The sequence below is a fragment of the Macaca mulatta genome, chromosome 13 (assembly GCF_049350105.2).
Source record: "Macaca mulatta isolate MMU2019108-1 chromosome 13, T2T-MMU8v2.0, whole genome shotgun sequence".
Lineage (NCBI taxonomy): Eukaryota > Metazoa > Chordata > Mammalia > Primates > Cercopithecidae > Macaca > Macaca mulatta.
This window is the reverse complement of record NC_133418.1, coordinates 7,283,857-7,301,163: the sequence shown is the minus strand read 5'-3', so window position 1 is coordinate 7,301,163 and position 17,307 is coordinate 7,283,857. Positions and strand designations below refer to the sequence as shown.

General features: G+C 42.2%; 3 protein-coding genes across 5 annotated transcripts in view; 1 reads left to right on the top strand and 2 right to left on the bottom strand.

Annotated features, from left to right (window-relative positions):
• The window catches only part of MITD1 (microtubule interacting and trafficking domain containing 1), a 127,811-nt gene extending 125,883 nt beyond the window's left edge, over positions 1-1,928 (top strand). For both annotated transcript variants that reach the window (XM_077958864.1, XM_001103841.5), the window contains 3 exons: positions 536-651; positions 1,581-1,641; positions 1,721-1,928. In XM_077958864.1, coding sequence (XP_077814990.1) covers positions 536-651; positions 1,581-1,641; positions 1,721-1,816 — 273 coding nt within the window. In that variant the 3' untranslated portion in view covers positions 1,817-1,928. The remainder of the gene's footprint in view (positions 1-535; positions 652-1,580; positions 1,642-1,720) is intronic.
• The window catches only part of MRPL30 (mitochondrial ribosomal protein L30), a 39,833-nt gene extending 23,476 nt beyond the window's left edge, over positions 1-16,357 (bottom strand). The window contains exons 1-2 of the mRNA XM_077958868.1: positions 16,273-16,357; positions 1,001-1,060 (exon numbers count right to left, since the gene is read on the bottom strand). The gene's annotated coding sequence lies outside the window, so the exon portion shown is untranslated. The remainder of the gene's footprint in view (positions 1-1,000; positions 1,061-16,272) is intronic.
• LIPT1 (lipoyltransferase 1) lies at positions 8,517-16,357 on the bottom strand. Of its 2 annotated transcripts, none has more exons than XM_001103668.4 (2): positions 16,273-16,357; positions 8,517-9,778 (listed from the first exon to the last, which is right to left on the bottom strand). In XM_001103668.4, the coding sequence occupies exon 2, from the start codon at positions 9,775-9,777 to the stop codon at positions 8,656-8,658; it is 1,122 nt and encodes a 373-aa protein (XP_001103668.1). In that variant the 5' UTR covers position 9,778; positions 16,273-16,357; the 3' UTR covers positions 8,517-8,655. The 2 variants fall into 2 exon arrangements, with proteins under 2 accessions (XP_001103668.1, XP_077814989.1); XM_077958863.1 differs by lacking the exon at positions 16,273-16,357 and adding an exon at positions 12,635-12,784.
• Positions 16,358-17,307: the final 950 nt, after the last annotated feature.

Below are 17,307 nucleotides of genomic sequence, written 5' to 3'. Positions count from 1 at the left end.
ATGTTACTGATTTTAGGATGCTGATTTTGTATTTGGCCACTTTGCTAAATGCGCTTATTCAAATAGTTTGTTAGTTTAGTCTCTTGGATATTCCAGGAGGCAATCACACTGTCTGTACTATGGACAATTTTGTTTCTTTACCAATTATTATATCTGGGGGTTGGTAGCATGATGTGGTAGTGGGCATCTCTATCTTGATTTTGACTTAAAATAGGAATGCTTCTAAATAATTATGACTTCTACGATTGATTTCAAAAGAAGTCAGCTCCACCTGGATGACTAAAACTATTCCAAACTACATTTAAGGAGACAGGATGGAGTTATGTCCACATTAGAAAAGAAAATTATTTTGATAAAAACAATTGCTCTTTAAACTACCTCACATTGTTTAGTTGCTTCTTTGAGATAGTAGGCATTGAAACGAGTATAGAACATTTCCATCTTAATCCACCTATGATATAGATTGTATAGCTTAGGGATAGTTTAAGATAACAATAATAACTGAGGCAGATAATCGTAGTTTTGCAATTAACAGGGCACTGAGCAAGTGCAGCAAAGTAGGGGCCTGCAAGAAATAGAAGAGTCACTCAGGAGCCATGGAGTGCTGCTGGAAGTGCGGTACTCTTCTTCAATACATGACCGAGAAATTAGGTCAGTCTACAATAATGTTGTAATTTTCATGCAGTCCATATATACTTAAAAAATTTTTTGAATGTTTTATTTAATTGCATATATTTAATATTTATTTATAAATATTTAAAATTCAACAAAAACTCCATTTAGTAATTTTTCACTTCTGAGAAGGAAAAAAACACTTGGCTTACTTTTGGACAAAGTAAGCCAAGTGTTTTGTGTGTGAGTTTAATATTTCCTAATGGAGTAATATTTACATATTCTGTGTCATAGAGAAAAAGAGAATACTTTTCTGTCTACTCCACTGTATATATAGTGTTATGATATTAGGATAATTTATTTTCTAGTGAACTTAATATTTACTTACTGTGGCTTTACTTCTTATGGGTCATTAAATTATTCTAGTAGGCATGACAATTTGCTGAGTCTATAAGAAAACAGAATATGCGGTTATTTTAGTGATATCTTCCTTTTGTTTAGCACAGTGGTTATATGTTTATAGCAAGGGCACTCAGTTTTAATAAAAACGTAATCACAAACTAAATATGCAAAACAGATGAAAATGCAGCTGCTGTAGTTAAAGCAGAGGTCAGGGCCCTGGGCTCCTCCTGCACATTCCCCATCTCTAGGTAGGGGAACTCTTGAAACACCACCAGTTGCCCTGAATACACTTTGCCACCACTTGTTAGTAGAACACGAAAAAGTTTTATCAACAAGCTGAAATTCAAGGTTAAACTATCAGATAATTAAATCAATTGATTGTTTCTATGACTGTTTTCATTGTGGACACAGCTCATAACGAACCCCAGGTTTGATTCAACTCAAGCCACTGGAGGAAGTGGTTTGCTTTGTTAGGGGGAAATTTTGCTGACACTTAATGCACTACAGCTTTATTAATAGTCTGACTTTAGTGTCTTGAATATAATACTATATACTAATTTCAACAGGTTCAACAATGGATGGATGATTAAGATTGGAAGGGGACTTGATTATTTTAAGAAACCACAGGTAGGATATAATCTTATGAGTAAATGTGTAGAACTGTTTTTGTATCATTTTTAATGATACTCTTTTCTTCTCTTCTTAGAGTCGTTTTTCCCTTGGATATTGTGATTTTGATTTAAGACCATGTCATGAAACAACAGTGGACATTTTTCATAAGAAACATACAAAAAATATATGATGGGCAGTAGCCTAATTTGTATTATGTCTACTTTATGTGAATATTGGATTTTTTTTAAAAGATCACTTTTATAATGTATGAATTTAACAATAAACTTTTATATTTCTACTAATTTATGGATCCATCATTCGGTTGTGGGAACAATCCTAAATATTTTTGTAAATATATTACTCCGTAGATTTACAACGTTTCTTTCAAGTAATACAGCTAATTTAAACATTTTACCAGCTTTTCTGTTACTTGGCTGCGGGAGCATGTCAACAAATAATGAGCCTCTATTAGGAAGATGAATTAGATCTTAATTTTGCCTGTGGGAGTTTTGAGTCCAGGAGGAAAAGACACCATGGATTAGAGTGCTTTTAAAGAGACAGATGGAGCTTGGAGCTTGGGCAACCTGTTTCTGCAAAAAAAAAAAAAAAAAAAAAAAAAAGAGCCAGGCATGGTGGCACGTGCCTATAGTCCTAGCTACTTGGAGGCTGAGGTGAAAGGATCACTTGAGCTTAGGAGGTCGAGGCTGCAGTGAGCTGAGAATGCACCTCAGGGTGACAGAGCCAGACCCTGTCTCAAAAAAGAAAAAAAAAAAAAAAAAAAGACAGATGGACTTGGGGTCTAATAAACAGGAAAGTAAAATGTTAATTTTGTTACAATTAAGATAATTGTCGCCGGGCGCGGTGGCTCAAGCCTGTAATCCCAGCACTTTGGGAGGCCGAGACGGGCGGATCACGAGGTCAGGAGATCGAGACCATCCTGGCTAACACGGTGAAACCCTGTCTCTACTAAAAAATACAAAAAACTAGCCGGGCGAGGTGGCGGGCACCTGTAGTCCCAGCTACTCGGGAGGCTGAGGCAGGAGAATGGCGTAAACCCGGGAGGCGGAGCTTGCAGTGGGCTGAGAGATCTGGCCACTGCACTCCAGCCTGGGCGACAGAGCAAGACTCCGTCTCAAAAAAAAAAAAAAAAAAAAAAAAAGATAATTGTCTTTGGTAAACGTTTACCATCATGCAGTTGTGCAATATTACCTAACTCCATAAAGGCAAATCCACCCATTCAGTTATCCAAATGCATTTTGCAGCTTACTCACTTTGGCTGGCACATTTGTAAAGCCTTGCAGCTTAGAATCAACTGTTCTGGGTAAGCTTTTCATCCAGATGCCAGTTGTGTGGTTGGAGACAGAATAGATTCCATGGAGACAGGCTGGAAGAGGGGTTGTATGCTAGAGGTAGTGAGTAGTCCACAGCTCAAAGAACATGCTGGCTGGGTACAGTGGCTCACGCCTGTAATCTCAGCACTTTGGGAGGTGGAGGCAGGCGGCTCACCTAAGTCAGGAGTTTGAGACCAGCCTGACTAACATGGAGAAACCCTGTCTTTACTAAAAATACAAAATCAGCTGGCCGTGGTGGTGCATGCCTGTAATTCCAACTACTCGGGAGGCTGAGGCAGGAGAATTGCTTGAACCCTGGAGGCGGAGGCTGTGGTGAGCGGAGATTGTGCCATTGCACTCCAGCCTGGGCAACAAGAGTAAAACTCCATCTCAAAATAAACAAACAAACAAAAAACCCAGCTAAGCTAACATATGTACGAGGAAAACTATAGTACCAGTGTTCAGTATTGGAGAGTGCACATACAAATGTCACATCTGAGGACTATACAGAGTTAAATGGTGTAGAGGACCAAAGGTAGAGACATGGGAACAAGGTTGGAGACAGTGGTCTTGGGCAAGCCTTGGAGACTATGTTTTCCTTTTGTGAGACAGCTGGTAGGTACAAGATGGCATAAAAGGCCAGGAAGGGCTTCCAGAACAGTTCCTGATTTTTTTTTTTTTTAATGTTTTCAGGTTCAGGTGCTGATAACACTGAATCTGAAAAATTTTAGACTCAAACTAATTTGCTAAGCTTTATCATGTGGAAATTCAGGGTCTCAGGAAAACACCTGAACAAGTGTTGGCCTGATCCGAAGTTCCTTTCTGCAGAGTATCTTAGCTTATCTTGCCTGGTACCTGATGCCACATGGAAATGGAGTAGCTCTTAATTAAGGTAAGAACATGTGTTAGGCCTCTTTACCTTCATGTTAAAATAACAATTCTGATTTCTAAAGCATATCCATCTGTTACTATGGAGAATTAGCAATCCACAACCCTGTGCAATTAACTTTTATCCAACTGCTGTAAAAATCCTGGCTAAGACGTAGTGATATTTAAAGAAAAGAGTCTACAGACATGCTATCCATTCTAGATATTTGACGTTCTATCCCAAGATCTAATTAGGGCACCAGAAGCCTACCAGCTACAGCTTAAATACATCAGGAAATGTATAAGAACTATGTGAACAGCTGTAAGCGTTATGGAAGGATATAAAAGAAAATTAGGGTAACTAGAAAGACAAATTGTACTCCTGAATGGGAAGACTTAATGTCAGTTTTCTCTAACTTAATTTATAAATTAAATAACAAAAGAGTAACACCAGGAGACTTACTTGACCAGCTATAAAGACATAGCTACAATAATTTTCTTAAAAATGTATGGGCATAGGCACGGGCAAATAAATCAGTGGGACAGAATAAAAGAGTCCAGAAACACATTTGAAAGAGAGAAATTGAATGTATATAAATGAGTATTTAATATATAGTAAAGGTGACATTTTGAGTTAGTGGAGAAAGAACTCAACAAATGGTTGGAAAAAATACCATTAAGGCCTCTGTCTTACTCCGCATAAAGAAATTTTTCTATAATGACGTTGACACCTCATAAAGAAAGAATTCTAAATGTATTACAGAGCTAATTAATGAAAAATTTATATACATATATTTTAAAACCCCACTTAATAAACCGAGTATAACAGAAAGCCCCCGAACTGTTAAGAGCAAAAGACTTGGTCATGTAAATATACAAAACTTGAGTAAAAAGGACACATAAACTAAGTTAAAAAAAATGAGAGATCAAATTTATAAAATTATAGAGTCAGTATTCCTAATATATAAGGATGATGGCCAGATTTTTGGCAGTGACCTTGACCTGACCTCCTTTAGCCTCCACAAGGACTTGGGCCTTAGAGCAGCCTCTCCTGCTATACTGCATCGTTCCTATCAGTACACACACATCTCGAGCCAGATGCCACCCTATTTTTTCATTCTTCATGAAAAACTTCTTGAAAGAGTGCTCTCTGTTTTGTTTTGTTTTTTCTTATTTCCTCACCACCTATTCACTTTAACTCACTTCAGTCTGGCTACTGCCCCAATTACTCCACTGACATCGTTTTTGCTAAGGTCAACAGTGATCTCTATATCACCATATTCAATGGGCACTTTTAAACTCTCGTATCATGTGACCTTTCAGAAGCATTTGACCCAGTTGGCTACTCCCTTCTTGAAACTCTTGACTTTCATGAAACATACTTTCTTCCTCCATTCTTCTTATATTTTAAATACTGAAGTTCTCCCAAGCTAGGTACTAGGTAGTAACCTTTTTTTAATTCACATTCTTTCCCTGATTACACAGTAAGTGTTCTTAGTAAAAAGCAATGAAAACTGCTCCTACCTGATATAAGCAAAAAGGGGTTTATTACAAGAATAGTAGGTAGTTAAGCTATAGACTGAGACATAGAGGTTTGGGAGTGAAAAATCACATCTAGAATCACTACCCAGAACTAATCAGATGACACCCCTGCTGACACTGATGCAAGGGCTGGATGCAGTAGCCTACATCACTGACATCACTGGCATGGAAACTACCACTGCCAGCCTCACTGCCTCCATGACCCTAGAAATTCAGGCCCCTGTCGCTGCTTCCAGAGAAGGGTTCTCATCATTCCTGATGTTCTGCATCACTACTGTCTAATTCAAAGTATGGAGCAGTTGCATCTCATTGGCACAGCGTAAGTCATGTGCTCATGCCTGTGCTTCGAGGAAGGCCAGGAAACAGTATAGTGAACTTTTGTTTCCACAGAAGGAAGTAGAAGTACCTCCTACGAGGTGGAGAGGTCCCCAAACATGTAAGGGGACTCAGATGCTGAATATTTAATAGTTTAAAATTTAAATTTTAGATGAATTATAAAAGTCCAAAATTATTCATTCTCATGACTTAAAGTACTATTTATATGTGGTTAGCCCTCAAATTTATAAATTAAGCCAAGACTTCTCCTTGGAGTTCTTATTCAACTGCCTATGACATCTCAGAAGCACACAAACATTTCACATATAATACACCCCAACCAAACTTTTCATATATACTCCCCTACTCCCCACGTATACTCCCATCCATCCAATCTCAAATAAGAAATTTAGGAGTAAAGGCCAGGTACAGTGGCTCACACCTGTAATCTCAGGACTCTGGGAGGCTGAGGCAGGGAAATCACCTGAGGTCAGGAGTTCAAGAACAGCCTGGCCAACATAGTGAAACCTGTCTCCGCTCAAAATACAAAAATTAGCCAGGCGTGGTGGTGCAGCTACTTGGGAGGCTGAGGCAGGAGGATCACTTGAACCCAGGAGGCAGAGATGGTGGTGAACTGAGATCATACCTCTGCACTCCAGCCTAGGTGACAGAATAAGACTCTGTCTCAAAAAAATAAGACTATATATATATATATATATATACACACACACACACACATATGCGCCGTTCTGACTCCTCGCTCATGCCCATATGCAAACATTCAGAAAGTTCTGGGGAAACCACTGCAAAACATATCTTGAGCCCATGTTTCAGGGGTTACTTGGCCAGATTTCCAATTTGGAACTCGAAGCCCTTAACACCCTTTGCCTGATGATATCCTCTCTCTGGAGAAACAAATGGTATTACTGCACCAAAGCACATCATATCAGGATTTTTCACCTTTCTCAAAAAATAATTTTCACATGTGGCAACAAGTGCGATACACTCATGAGTAATCTCTTCAAAGTTGTGTTTACCTGGTATTTAATATTGCTTTTACATAACAAAAGGACCTGCCCATTAAACCTGCTAAACTGCCAATCATGTTTGTCCCAAGAACACCTTGAAAAATACAATCACTCACTCACCCCCACTCTGAGATAATCAGTTGTCGGCAAAACCCTGTGTCCATGCCTGCTCTTACTAAAAATAAAAAAAGGATGGGGCCTGGAACTACTGAGATACATTAAAAGAATATAACTCATAAAAAAAAAAGAGGGAGCTGGGCATGGTGTTGAGCACCTGTGGTTCCAGCTACTCTAGAACCTGAAGCGAGAGGATCACTTGAGCCCAGGACCTATGAGCATGCCACTGCACTCCAGCCTGGGCAAGGGTAAGACCCTGTCTTGAAAGAGAAAGGGAGGGGAGAGGGGAGGAGGGCGGCTATGGGGGCTGGACGGGCTCATTTCTGAAGGTCTCAACTCTCACCAAATTATGAATCAAGGTTTGTGACAAGGTAAGAGTAGTGGAATTCTGAGCTTGAGAAGAGTGGACACATTCCCCTCAAGAATGAGGGGAACTCAACCAGAGATGAATTAAATCTGACACCAGCAGAAAGATACATTAAGTTGAAAATTATAAATATCAAACTGGGCTAATCTTCAATGATTATATGATCTTACTCCCCAGCCTCACCTGCCAAAAAGAATAGGAAATCAATTGTTTAGACTAAAATTAAAAAGTGGCTACGGTAGAAGGTCAAAGGAGAGAAGCAAATGAGAATACTCGTAAGAAAGTACAGCATAAAGTAAATTTCAGGCTGGGATAGAAGGGAAATGATGCAAGGAGAGATTAGGGAAGGGTTAAGAGCTTAGAAAAGTGCAACAGCTGGCCGGGCGCTGTGGCTCAAGCCTGTAATCCCAGCACTTTGGGAGGCCGAGACAGGCGGATCACGAGGTCGGGAGATCGAGACCATCCTGGTTAACACGGTGAAACCCCGTCTCTACTAAAAAATACAAAAAACTAGCCGGGCGAGGTGGCGGGCGCCTGTAGTCCCAGCTACTCGGGAGGCTGAGGCAGGAGAATGGCGTGAACCCGGGAGGCGGAGCTTGCAGTGAGCTGAGATCCGGCCACTGCACTCCAGCCTGGGTGACAGAGCGAGACTCCGTCTCAAAAAAAAAAAAAAGTGCAACAGCCTTAATTTTTAGTGGGAGAGTAGAAAGATAAGAAAATATAACTAAAAGGGAGAATTTTAGAGTTTGAGATATGAGGAGAGGTGACAAGAAATCTGGGTTATATCTCCGAGAGGGAAGAAAAACAGAGAACTAAGTCTAAGGTGAGAGTGTCCAATATTGTATATAGCCCCAAGAGAGTTAAAGCAGCAGCAGCTGAAATATAAATACATGCCAGGTATTAAAATCAATGAACAGACAGGGCATGGTGGCTCATGCCTGTAATCCCACAACTTTGGGAGGCCGAGGCCAGTGGATTACTTGAGGCCAGGAGTTCGAGACTAGCCTGGCCAACACAGTGAAACCCTGTCTCTACTAAAAATAGAAAAAATTAGCTGGGCGTGGTGTCACAAGCTTGTAGTCCCACTGCTTGGGAGGCTGAGGCATGAGAACCACTTGGACTCAGGAGGTAAAGGTTACAGTGGACCAAGATCGTGCCACTGCACTCCAGCCTGGGTGACAGAGTGAAACTCGGTCTCAAAATAAATAAATGAAATAAATAAAATAAAATCAATGAAGGAAGAAAGAGAAGAAAGAGGATCCTAGAGGTCAGAAGAAATACACAGATAGGGATAGGTGATAAATAATTTCAGATGGGGAGAAGTTACTGAAAGAGACTAGGTTTTTTATTTTTATTTTTTTTGAAGTTACTGAAAGAGACTAGTTTTTTTTTTGACATACAATGTGCAAGTATGAGACATTTTATTTTCTAATTGAAACTGTATTAAGACATTTACTTGGAATCACATTATTCCCTTAATTTTTTCACAGAGAATATTCCATTTACTGTGTAGTTTGTGGTCTTGTGGACATGTTCTAAGTAATATATTTGTTAGCATGGTAGTTTCAGTTGGGCAAAACTTACTGCCAATAAGACTTGAATTTAATTTGTCACGTATTTCCAATGGCAACCAATGATCAGGTGCTTCAATATTACAAATTTCAATTCTTCCATTCTTTATGTCTAGGAATACTTTAATTTCCAAGTGTGACTGTTCATACAACACATGAAAGGAAGTATTTATACTAAACTTTGGAGTTTTGCCGTATATCCACTCCCACGTTTGTAGTTCTTTGGCTTTGCTATTTATGCCAGGAAACAGTGTCTCGTCCGTTGGGTTTATTAGGTGAATGTGATGATCAATTTGATGATAAGCAGCATACTCTGTAGCGACAGCATTCATTAGTACTTCACAGGTCAGAGTGGGATCCTTTTCCAAAAGATTTTTCACTAAGGAAGGTATGCTGGCAGTGGCATTGCTCCTGATCCCTTGGTAAGGACTCTTTAGCAAAGAAGACAAGAACGTCCCGTCAGTACTACATAATAAAGTGCAATGGTGATAGGCAGTAGTCCGGCCGATCTTAGAAGCTGTTCCTGAGATTTTAAACTGTCCATCAAGTAAAAGGTCAAACCTTTTGGTAGCCTGCACATCTAGCTGGGGTTGGACAGCATTCAGAGCTCTCAAAATTAATTTCAGATTTTCCATTCTATCATACTTTTTTTTGGTTGTAAAGAAAGTCAAATTGATATTACCCATATCATGGTAGACTGTTCCTCCTCCGCTTCTTCTCCGAGCCAGTTTTATACCTTCTTCTCTCATTAGATTCAGGTTACATTCCTGCCAAGGATTTTGATGCCTACCAATTACAACAGAGGGAGAATTCCGCCAAAAGAATAGAATTGGTTTGCCTTCTAGATTCATGTGGTCATGGATCCAGTCTTCCACAGCCAGATTTTGATAGACATCATTGGAAACTGACTGTAAAATGAGCCCATTTTTTACTGTTTGTTTAAAGCCAGCTGCTGGGACCTGGTGGTTACAAAGTAACTGGAAGCAATTCTTCATTGAAAATGGAATCAACATGCTTTTAAAAATGGAAGACAAACAAATTAATTCATTAAAAAAAGGAACATTAAATTATATTTTCTAACTATCAATTATTGGGTATTTAATCCGAATTTATTTCTAAGTATCCAGTGCAGTTGCTTTTGGCTTTTAGCTTTACAATTAGTCTTTAGCAATGCTATAACTCAGTATTCAAAAGAAATAAATGAAGACAAATTTCAAATAATTTCAGTTGAAATAATTTCACAGTTTTCAAACAGTAAGTCTGCTGCAAATACATTATGTAATGTATCTTTTTTTTTTTTTTCCTCTTAGAGACAGGATTTCACCACATTGCCCAGGCTGGTCTCAAACCCCTGGGCTCAAGCGATCCTCCTGTCCTGGCCTCCCAAAGTGCTGGGATTACAGGCATGAGCCACTGCACTCGGCCACATTACCTAGAATATATCTTAAAGCCAAATTATGTTGAATTCACAAGTAACAAATGTTCATCAAGAAAAATGAGAAAATACAGATAAGCAAGAATAAGAAAATAAAAGCATTGATAGTCCTAATCACAATGAACATTTTGGTGTAAATCCATTTTATTTCTAAGCATGTGTATGCACACACATTTCCCTCCCCCAAAGTGTAACGATACTATTATTTCATTCAACGATCTATCCATCCATCCATCCATCCATCCATCCATCCATCCATCCATGCATATTTTTTTGAGATGGAGTCTTGCCCTGTCACCCAGGCTAGAATGCCATGGCGTGATCTTGGCTCACCGCAACCTATGCCTCCCGGGTTCAAGTGATTCTCTTGCCTCAGCTGGGATCACAGGCGCCTGCCACCACGCCTAGCTAAATTTTGTATTTTTACTAGATACGGGGTTTCACCATGTTGGCCATGCTGGTCTCGAACTCCTGACCTCAGGTGATCTGCCCACCTCAGCCTCCCAAAGTGCTGGGATTACAGGCGTGAGTCACTGCACCCGCCCATTAAGCCTATTTTGCATCAGCTTTAATGACTGTTTAATATTCCATTGTTTAAGACAGGGTGTCACTCTGTAGTTGTCTCACTACAGCCTTGACCTCCTGGGCTCAGGCAATCTCCACACCTCAGCCTCTGAAGCAGCTGGGACTACAGGTATACGCCACCATGCCTGGCTAATTTTTAAATTTTTTGTAGCGATGGGGGTCTCCCTATGTTGCCCAGGTTGATCTTGAACTCCTGGGCTTGAGTGATCCTCCTACCTCAGCCTCCCAAAGTGCTGGGATTACAGGCATGGGCCACCACACCTGGAACCAAGTTCTTTAGTTAAGTAATATCTTAGAAGTACAATTCCTAGATTAAAGAGTCTTCCTATTTTCATCACTCTTGTTATAGTTTATAAACTAACCTACAAAAAGTTGAATCAGTTTACATTCTGTCTAGAAAGGTGTGGCGAGGTTTAATAGAGGAAGGAATACTTGAACTGAGTCACCAAATCGGATAGTTTGCCAGGTCGAGGAGTGTATTCCAGGCATATGCAAAGACAAAGAGTCATGTAATAGTGAGGTGTGTTTTGGGGATTCCCTCCTAGGAGAAAGAGCTACAGTACTAGTCTTCAAGTTCCACTGAAGCCTGTGGCTATTCTGTCCTAGGAAGCCTCGCAACCGAGATTGCATTACTTTGGTTAATCTCTTTGTTCTTGGTTCTGCTTGACTGACTTTGACACAGTACCATATGCATTCAACAAGTATGTATGGAGTGTCTCCTAGGTACAAGGCAATAAGAAGATAGAAAATGGGAGGAGATAAATCATGTAATGAACTAAAATATTTGGACTTTTTAAAAGGCAGCTAAGATCCACTGAAGTTTTAAGCAGGAAGTGTTAACTCAGCCATTATACAAATCTGCCTCTGCAGGGTTGAGTATGGATTAAATAAAGGATGGACTGGGGACAGGGAGAACAGTTAACGGACTAAGTAAAGTTGTCCACACTAGAGATGAGGGCCTAAAGTATGGTAGGAGAGAGAGAGAGAGAGAGAGAGAGAGAGAGAGAGAGAGAAGGGGATGGATATGAGTGACATTAGGAAGGTGAACTGGCCGGGCACAGTGGTTCACGCCTATAATCCCAGCACTTTGGGAGGCCGAGGCGGGCGGATCATGAGGTCAGGAGATCGAGACTATCCTGGCTAACACAGTGAAACCCCGTCGCTACTAAAAATACAAAAAATTAGCCAGGCATGGTGGCGGGTACCTGTAGTCCCAGCTACTCGAGGCTGAGGCAGGAGAATGGCGTGAACCCGAGAGGCGGAGCTTGCAGTGAGCTGAGATCGAGGCACTGCATTCCAACCTGGGCGACAGAGCGAGACTATCTTAAAAAAAAAAAAAAAAGAAGGTGAACTGGTCCTTGCCTTCAAGAAACAAGTATCTCCACAATCTAGTGAGAGATACTAACAAGTAAGGCAATAATGAAAATATAGTGTCCTAAATGCTGTGATACGTGTTAAGTACATTAGAGGGCCCTCTAATGCTCTAATTAGTGGATGTGACATTGAAGCTGAGACATAAAAGGGGTAAAGAAAAGAATTCTAACTGTGCAATGGCTTAGTGGAAAAGGAGATAGGACCCATGCAAATAATTTAATTCTACTGGCTGGTTCTTAGGAATACAAGAATGGGGAGTTAATAAGAAGGCAAGAGAAGTAGACGTTAGATTATAAAGAACCTTAAATCCACGTGAAATGCTTGAACTTTATTGCCCAGGCTGGAGTGCAGTGGTGTGATCACGGCTCACTGCAGCCCCGCCCTCCTAGGCTTAAGCAATTCTCCCACCTCAGTCAGCATGTGCCACCAGGCCTGGCCTTTTTTTTTTTTTTTTTTTGGTAGAGATGAAATCTCACCTTGCTGTCCAGGCTGGTCTCAAACTCCTGGACTCAAGCAGTCCTCCTGCCTTGGCCTCCCAAAGCGCTGGGATTACAGGCATGAGGGCTTTGGATTTAAACTTCAGAGACACTGCCTAGAGATTAAGCATGGAGAATGTACAATACTTGGTAATAGGCTGAATTAGGGTGAGAGAGAAAGAAGTCAAGGATGATGTCCATTATGATATAATGATTACAAGCTCAAACCAGACTGCCCTCATTCAAATCCCAACTCTATCCTTTATCAGTTGAATGACCTAAGGCAGATTACTTTTCTATGCCTCAGATTTGTTATCTAATATGTGCATAATGACAGGACTCATCTCATATTATCAGGTTGAGTCTAATGAGCTAATACATATGAAGTGCCTGGCATTGAAGAAAGTACACAATATGTGTTAACTATTTTATTAATATTATGCCCTGATTTCTGGCCTGGCAAAGAGGTGAAATTTCCTAGGACAGATTTTATAGGAACAGGAAGTATGGGGTTAAGATAACTGGTTCATTTTGACTGTGTTGAACTAGCAGCCAACGGTACAGAGCTCAATGGATGGTAACTGAGGTCACAGGAAGGTGGTTCAGTGGGAAGATTTAAGGGCCTGTGACATAAGCCTGAAGAGCAGCGACATTTAAGGGATATACAGAAGAAGCAGGGAGAGCTCCCAAAGGAAGCTGAGAATAGAAGAAAAGGCAGAAAAATTTTAAATATGCTTTTATGGAAGCTTCAAGGAGACAAGATGGCTAACAGTGCCAAATGCCAAAGATTGAGCAAATAAGACGAGGGTTGAAAAGGATCTATTAAACAGTATCAAGAAGGTTATCAGTGATCTTGGTAAGAACCAGATGTACTGAGTAAACAGGAGGCCCAAGGTGGATACAATGAGGGTATTCTAGTTGTGAAGTGGAAAAGCTAGGGCAGCAGGTAGAAAGGAATGCGGAGTTAGGAGAAGATTTAAGATGCATAGATCTGAGCATGTTTAGACGCTGGTAGGAGTCAAGACAGAGCAACGTTGGAGAAGGGAGGTCCTTGAGAAAGTGATGATATTGGGATCCAGAGTTCAGGTAGGAGGCAGCCTTAACAGAGAAAGTAACAGATAGGAGTGGCGGGCACTAATAAGCTGGATGGTGTCTGTGGATATGGAGATTGTCAAAGATCTTGTGAAATATCTTTTCCTAAGATTAAGGCTCTTACTCTTCTCTGCACATGCAGAGTGTGGAAGGATAGCAAAGTAGTTAAGGACTTAAATTTTTTTTTTTTTTTTTTTTTTTTTGAGACGGAGTCTCGCTCTGTAGCCCAGGCTGGAGTGCAGTGACCGGATCTCAGCTCACTGCAAGCTCCGCCTCCCGGGTTCACGCCATTCTCCGGCCTCAGCCTCCCGAGTAGCTGGGACTACAGGCGCTGCCACCTCGCCCGGCTATTTTTTGTATTTCTTAGTAGAGACGGGGGTTTCACCGTGTTAGCCAGGATGGTCTCGATCTCCTGACCTCGTGATCCGCCCATCTCGGCCTCCCAAAGTGCTGGGATTACAGGCTTGAGCCACCGCGCCCAACCAGGACTTAAATTTTTTAAACCTGGCTCTGCCACTTACTAATGACTCTAGCTGCTTCAGTGGCCTCAGACGTCATAAAATGGTTGAGAGAATTAAATGTGTTAATATGCATAAGCCATTCATGTTTGGCAAATACGAAACATTAACTGTTACAACAGGATTCCCCCTTTCCCACCTCTATTCTATGCTTACTGTTCCTATCATACAACATGTATTCCCTCAAGTGAACAAGGATTCCTAACCAAGACACGTCAAAGTGGCATTTACCTTGACAAATTATAGTTCAAGATATTGACTTTGGTCAAAAATGTGATCTTGTTAGGGTTCCAGAATTGATCCAATTCATGTATTGAGCCAATGAAGGTATTTTAATAGTGCTCAGAATCTCTCTAGTCATCCAGGTATTGTATATACAGTGTGAATGAAACAAAACAAAGGTCTTAATTCAACAAAGTTCTCATCAATCACATGACATTATTCTCAGCACTTGGGATTCATCAGTGAGTTAAATGAATAAAGGTGATAAGGAGGGCTATTAAAAAAAGTAGATGGCCAGGTGAGGTGACTCACACCTGTAATCCCAGCACTCTGGGAGGCGGAGGTGGACAGATCACCTGAGGTCAGGAGTTTGAGACCAGCCTGGCCAACATGGTGAAACCCCGTCTCTCCCAAAAATACAAAAATTACCCGGGCGTGGTGCGGGCGCCTGTAATACCAGCTACTGGGGAGGCTGAGGCAGGAGAATCGCTTGAACCCGGGAGGTGGAGGTTGCAGTGGGCCGAGATGGTGCCACTGCACTCCAGGCTGGGCAACAGAGCGAGATTCGGTCTATTAAAAAAAAAAAAAAAAGTAGAGCTGAGAAACGGAGGATTGGAAATGTGTATGTGAGAAAACGTACGTTGCAATTTTAAATAGGGTTGTCAGGCTAAGCCTCATTAAGAAGGCGTCATGTGACAAAAGATGCAAGAAGCTGTTCTAACCACCTGAACACATAAACCAATAAATAGACCTCAGTGAGGATGTGACATTTCAACTGAACCCCGAAAGATGAGAATCACGCAGAGTGAAAAAAGTTAAAACAAAGGGATGTCCAAAAATCCCTGACTGCCAGCTTATTGATTTACAAAGAGAACTATAGGCCACCAATCAGATATTCAGATGAGCCTGTCCAATTATTCACTATAAGACTACTGACAAGCCAACTCTTAAGTTTGCTTGGTGAATACATACTCAGAACAAAAGGACTGAGTTACATGATTTGAATGTCCGACGGAATGGGCTCTGAGAAAAACACTTCCTTAACTCAGGAGAGCCCCTGCTCTTAAGCCGGGATACCCTCTCTCCTCTAGAGGCGTGGATTCATCTGGCTCAGGTGCGCCCCTCTTTTTTTATTCTATGCTCCAGTAGCGGATCAGACCCCGACTGAGTAATGCACAGTACTTCAGGATATTTCACAGTCGTTGGGACAGTGTCAAGCCTTTGATGGTCTGGTTAAATTTTTTTCCTTAAAAATCACTTTGAATCTTTCTACTCTAACCCTTTAATGACTAATTTTATAAAGTTTTTCCTTATCTTCCATGTTCTTGGGACACTTCCTTACCTCTGCACTGCCAAACACGCCTCCCCATCACTGAACTGAAAGCGAAAACAGCACAATCCCATCTACCTTTCTAGGCAGGCGCAGCTTCTTCATAAGACCTTGCTAAGACCCTATTATTTTGCCCCCTCTCTGGTAATATACAACTTACTCAGAATCTCATTACGGTCGTGTGCATGTTTTACTTCGCCCTTTTGGCTCCCAGGGGGCGTGCACACAGCTAGCCTCCAACATGTTTTACGGTATTTACCCTCCCTCTTGTGTTCGGGGTCGACCCTTCCTAACAGTGAAATGAGGTCGTCCCAAGCGCCGAGGGGAAAGCGTGCACACAGAACCCTTCACTACCGGCGGGGGAAACCCGCAGGCCCTGGCCCACCGCCAGAGACCCCGCTCGCGCCCACTGACCACGGCCGCCCACGCGCCACGGCCCGCAACATCCCGGCTAGAAGCGCTTCCGCTTCACCCACCTGCGGCTTCCGGTCGTACACACGGCCTTGCGAGGGCGCGAGCTGGAAAAGTGCGCCGTACGACCCCGAGCAACCGGCAGGCCTTGCGCGCGACCCTGCCCCGCCCCCTGAGGGCCGGCCCCCTGGAGCGCCGGAGCAGGAGGGGCGCGCAGGGATCGCGCCGCGCCTCGCAGCCTGTGGGGTCCCCGCAGCCCGCGGGGGTGCTAAGTAAGGGTCCTTCAGGGCGGGAACCAGATTCGAGGCAGGGACGCAGGCCACGTTCGAAAAAAAGTACCGAAAGTCATAAGGCCCCAGTTCAGATGGGCGTTCCCCGCGTGACAGCACAGAGATAACGGCCACCCCTGGGCGAAGGTAGGAGAGCGGATGTGCTAGGTTGGAGGGGGCATTTCGGGGAGCTAGTTTAGGGGGAGCCCCCAGAAGCCCGGAGCAGTCAGGTCACACGACGGGCAGGAAGGAGGACCAGCAAATACTTTTTACTGAGCATGTAGGCGTTACGCTGGGTCTTTACGTATCTCCTCCAAATAAGTGAGTCCAAGTGGCAGGTGACTCGAAAGGTGACGAAATTCAAGTCAGTTTTGAAAGACACATTGCATTTAAAGGAATAAATGGTATTCGCAGTACAGAGATGATAATACGGGATGGAGTGGATCAGAAAACACACTGAGGCGAGTGATCATTCCCATTTGCCAACTCATTGCAGTTGGCAAGAAAATCCTGTGGTTCCATGAGATGGGAGATTACCCCAGTAGTCAAGGTAGCAAGGTAATAGTTTCGGCTAAGTATTGCTGCGTAACAAACTGCCTCAAACAGTGGCTTCTATCTCTAACATGGGGGCAAGGTGGGTGACTCCTCTGCTAGTTTCTCCTGGGCATATTCATGTGGCTTCATTCAGCACCGGTTGGCTATGCTGGGCGGTCCAAGATAACCTTATTCATGCTCTGGCAGGTGCTGCCTGGCTGCTAGGGCACCTCAACTGAGGCCTAATCTTGGAAGCAGCGCCTCAGCCATATTCTATTGGCCAAAAACAACAAAGCC

Excerpts from the sequence above, each read along its gene's own strand:
- LIPT1 (XM_077958863.1), bottom strand. The coding sequence starts at position 12,717 with ATGCCTGTAATCCCAGCGCTTTGGGAGGCCAAGGCAGGAGGACTGCTT. Across the intron at positions 9,779-12,634 it reads AGACCAGCCTGGACAGCAAG|CATGTTGATTCCATTTTCAA; the intron begins GTGAGATTTCAT and ends CATTTTTAAAAG.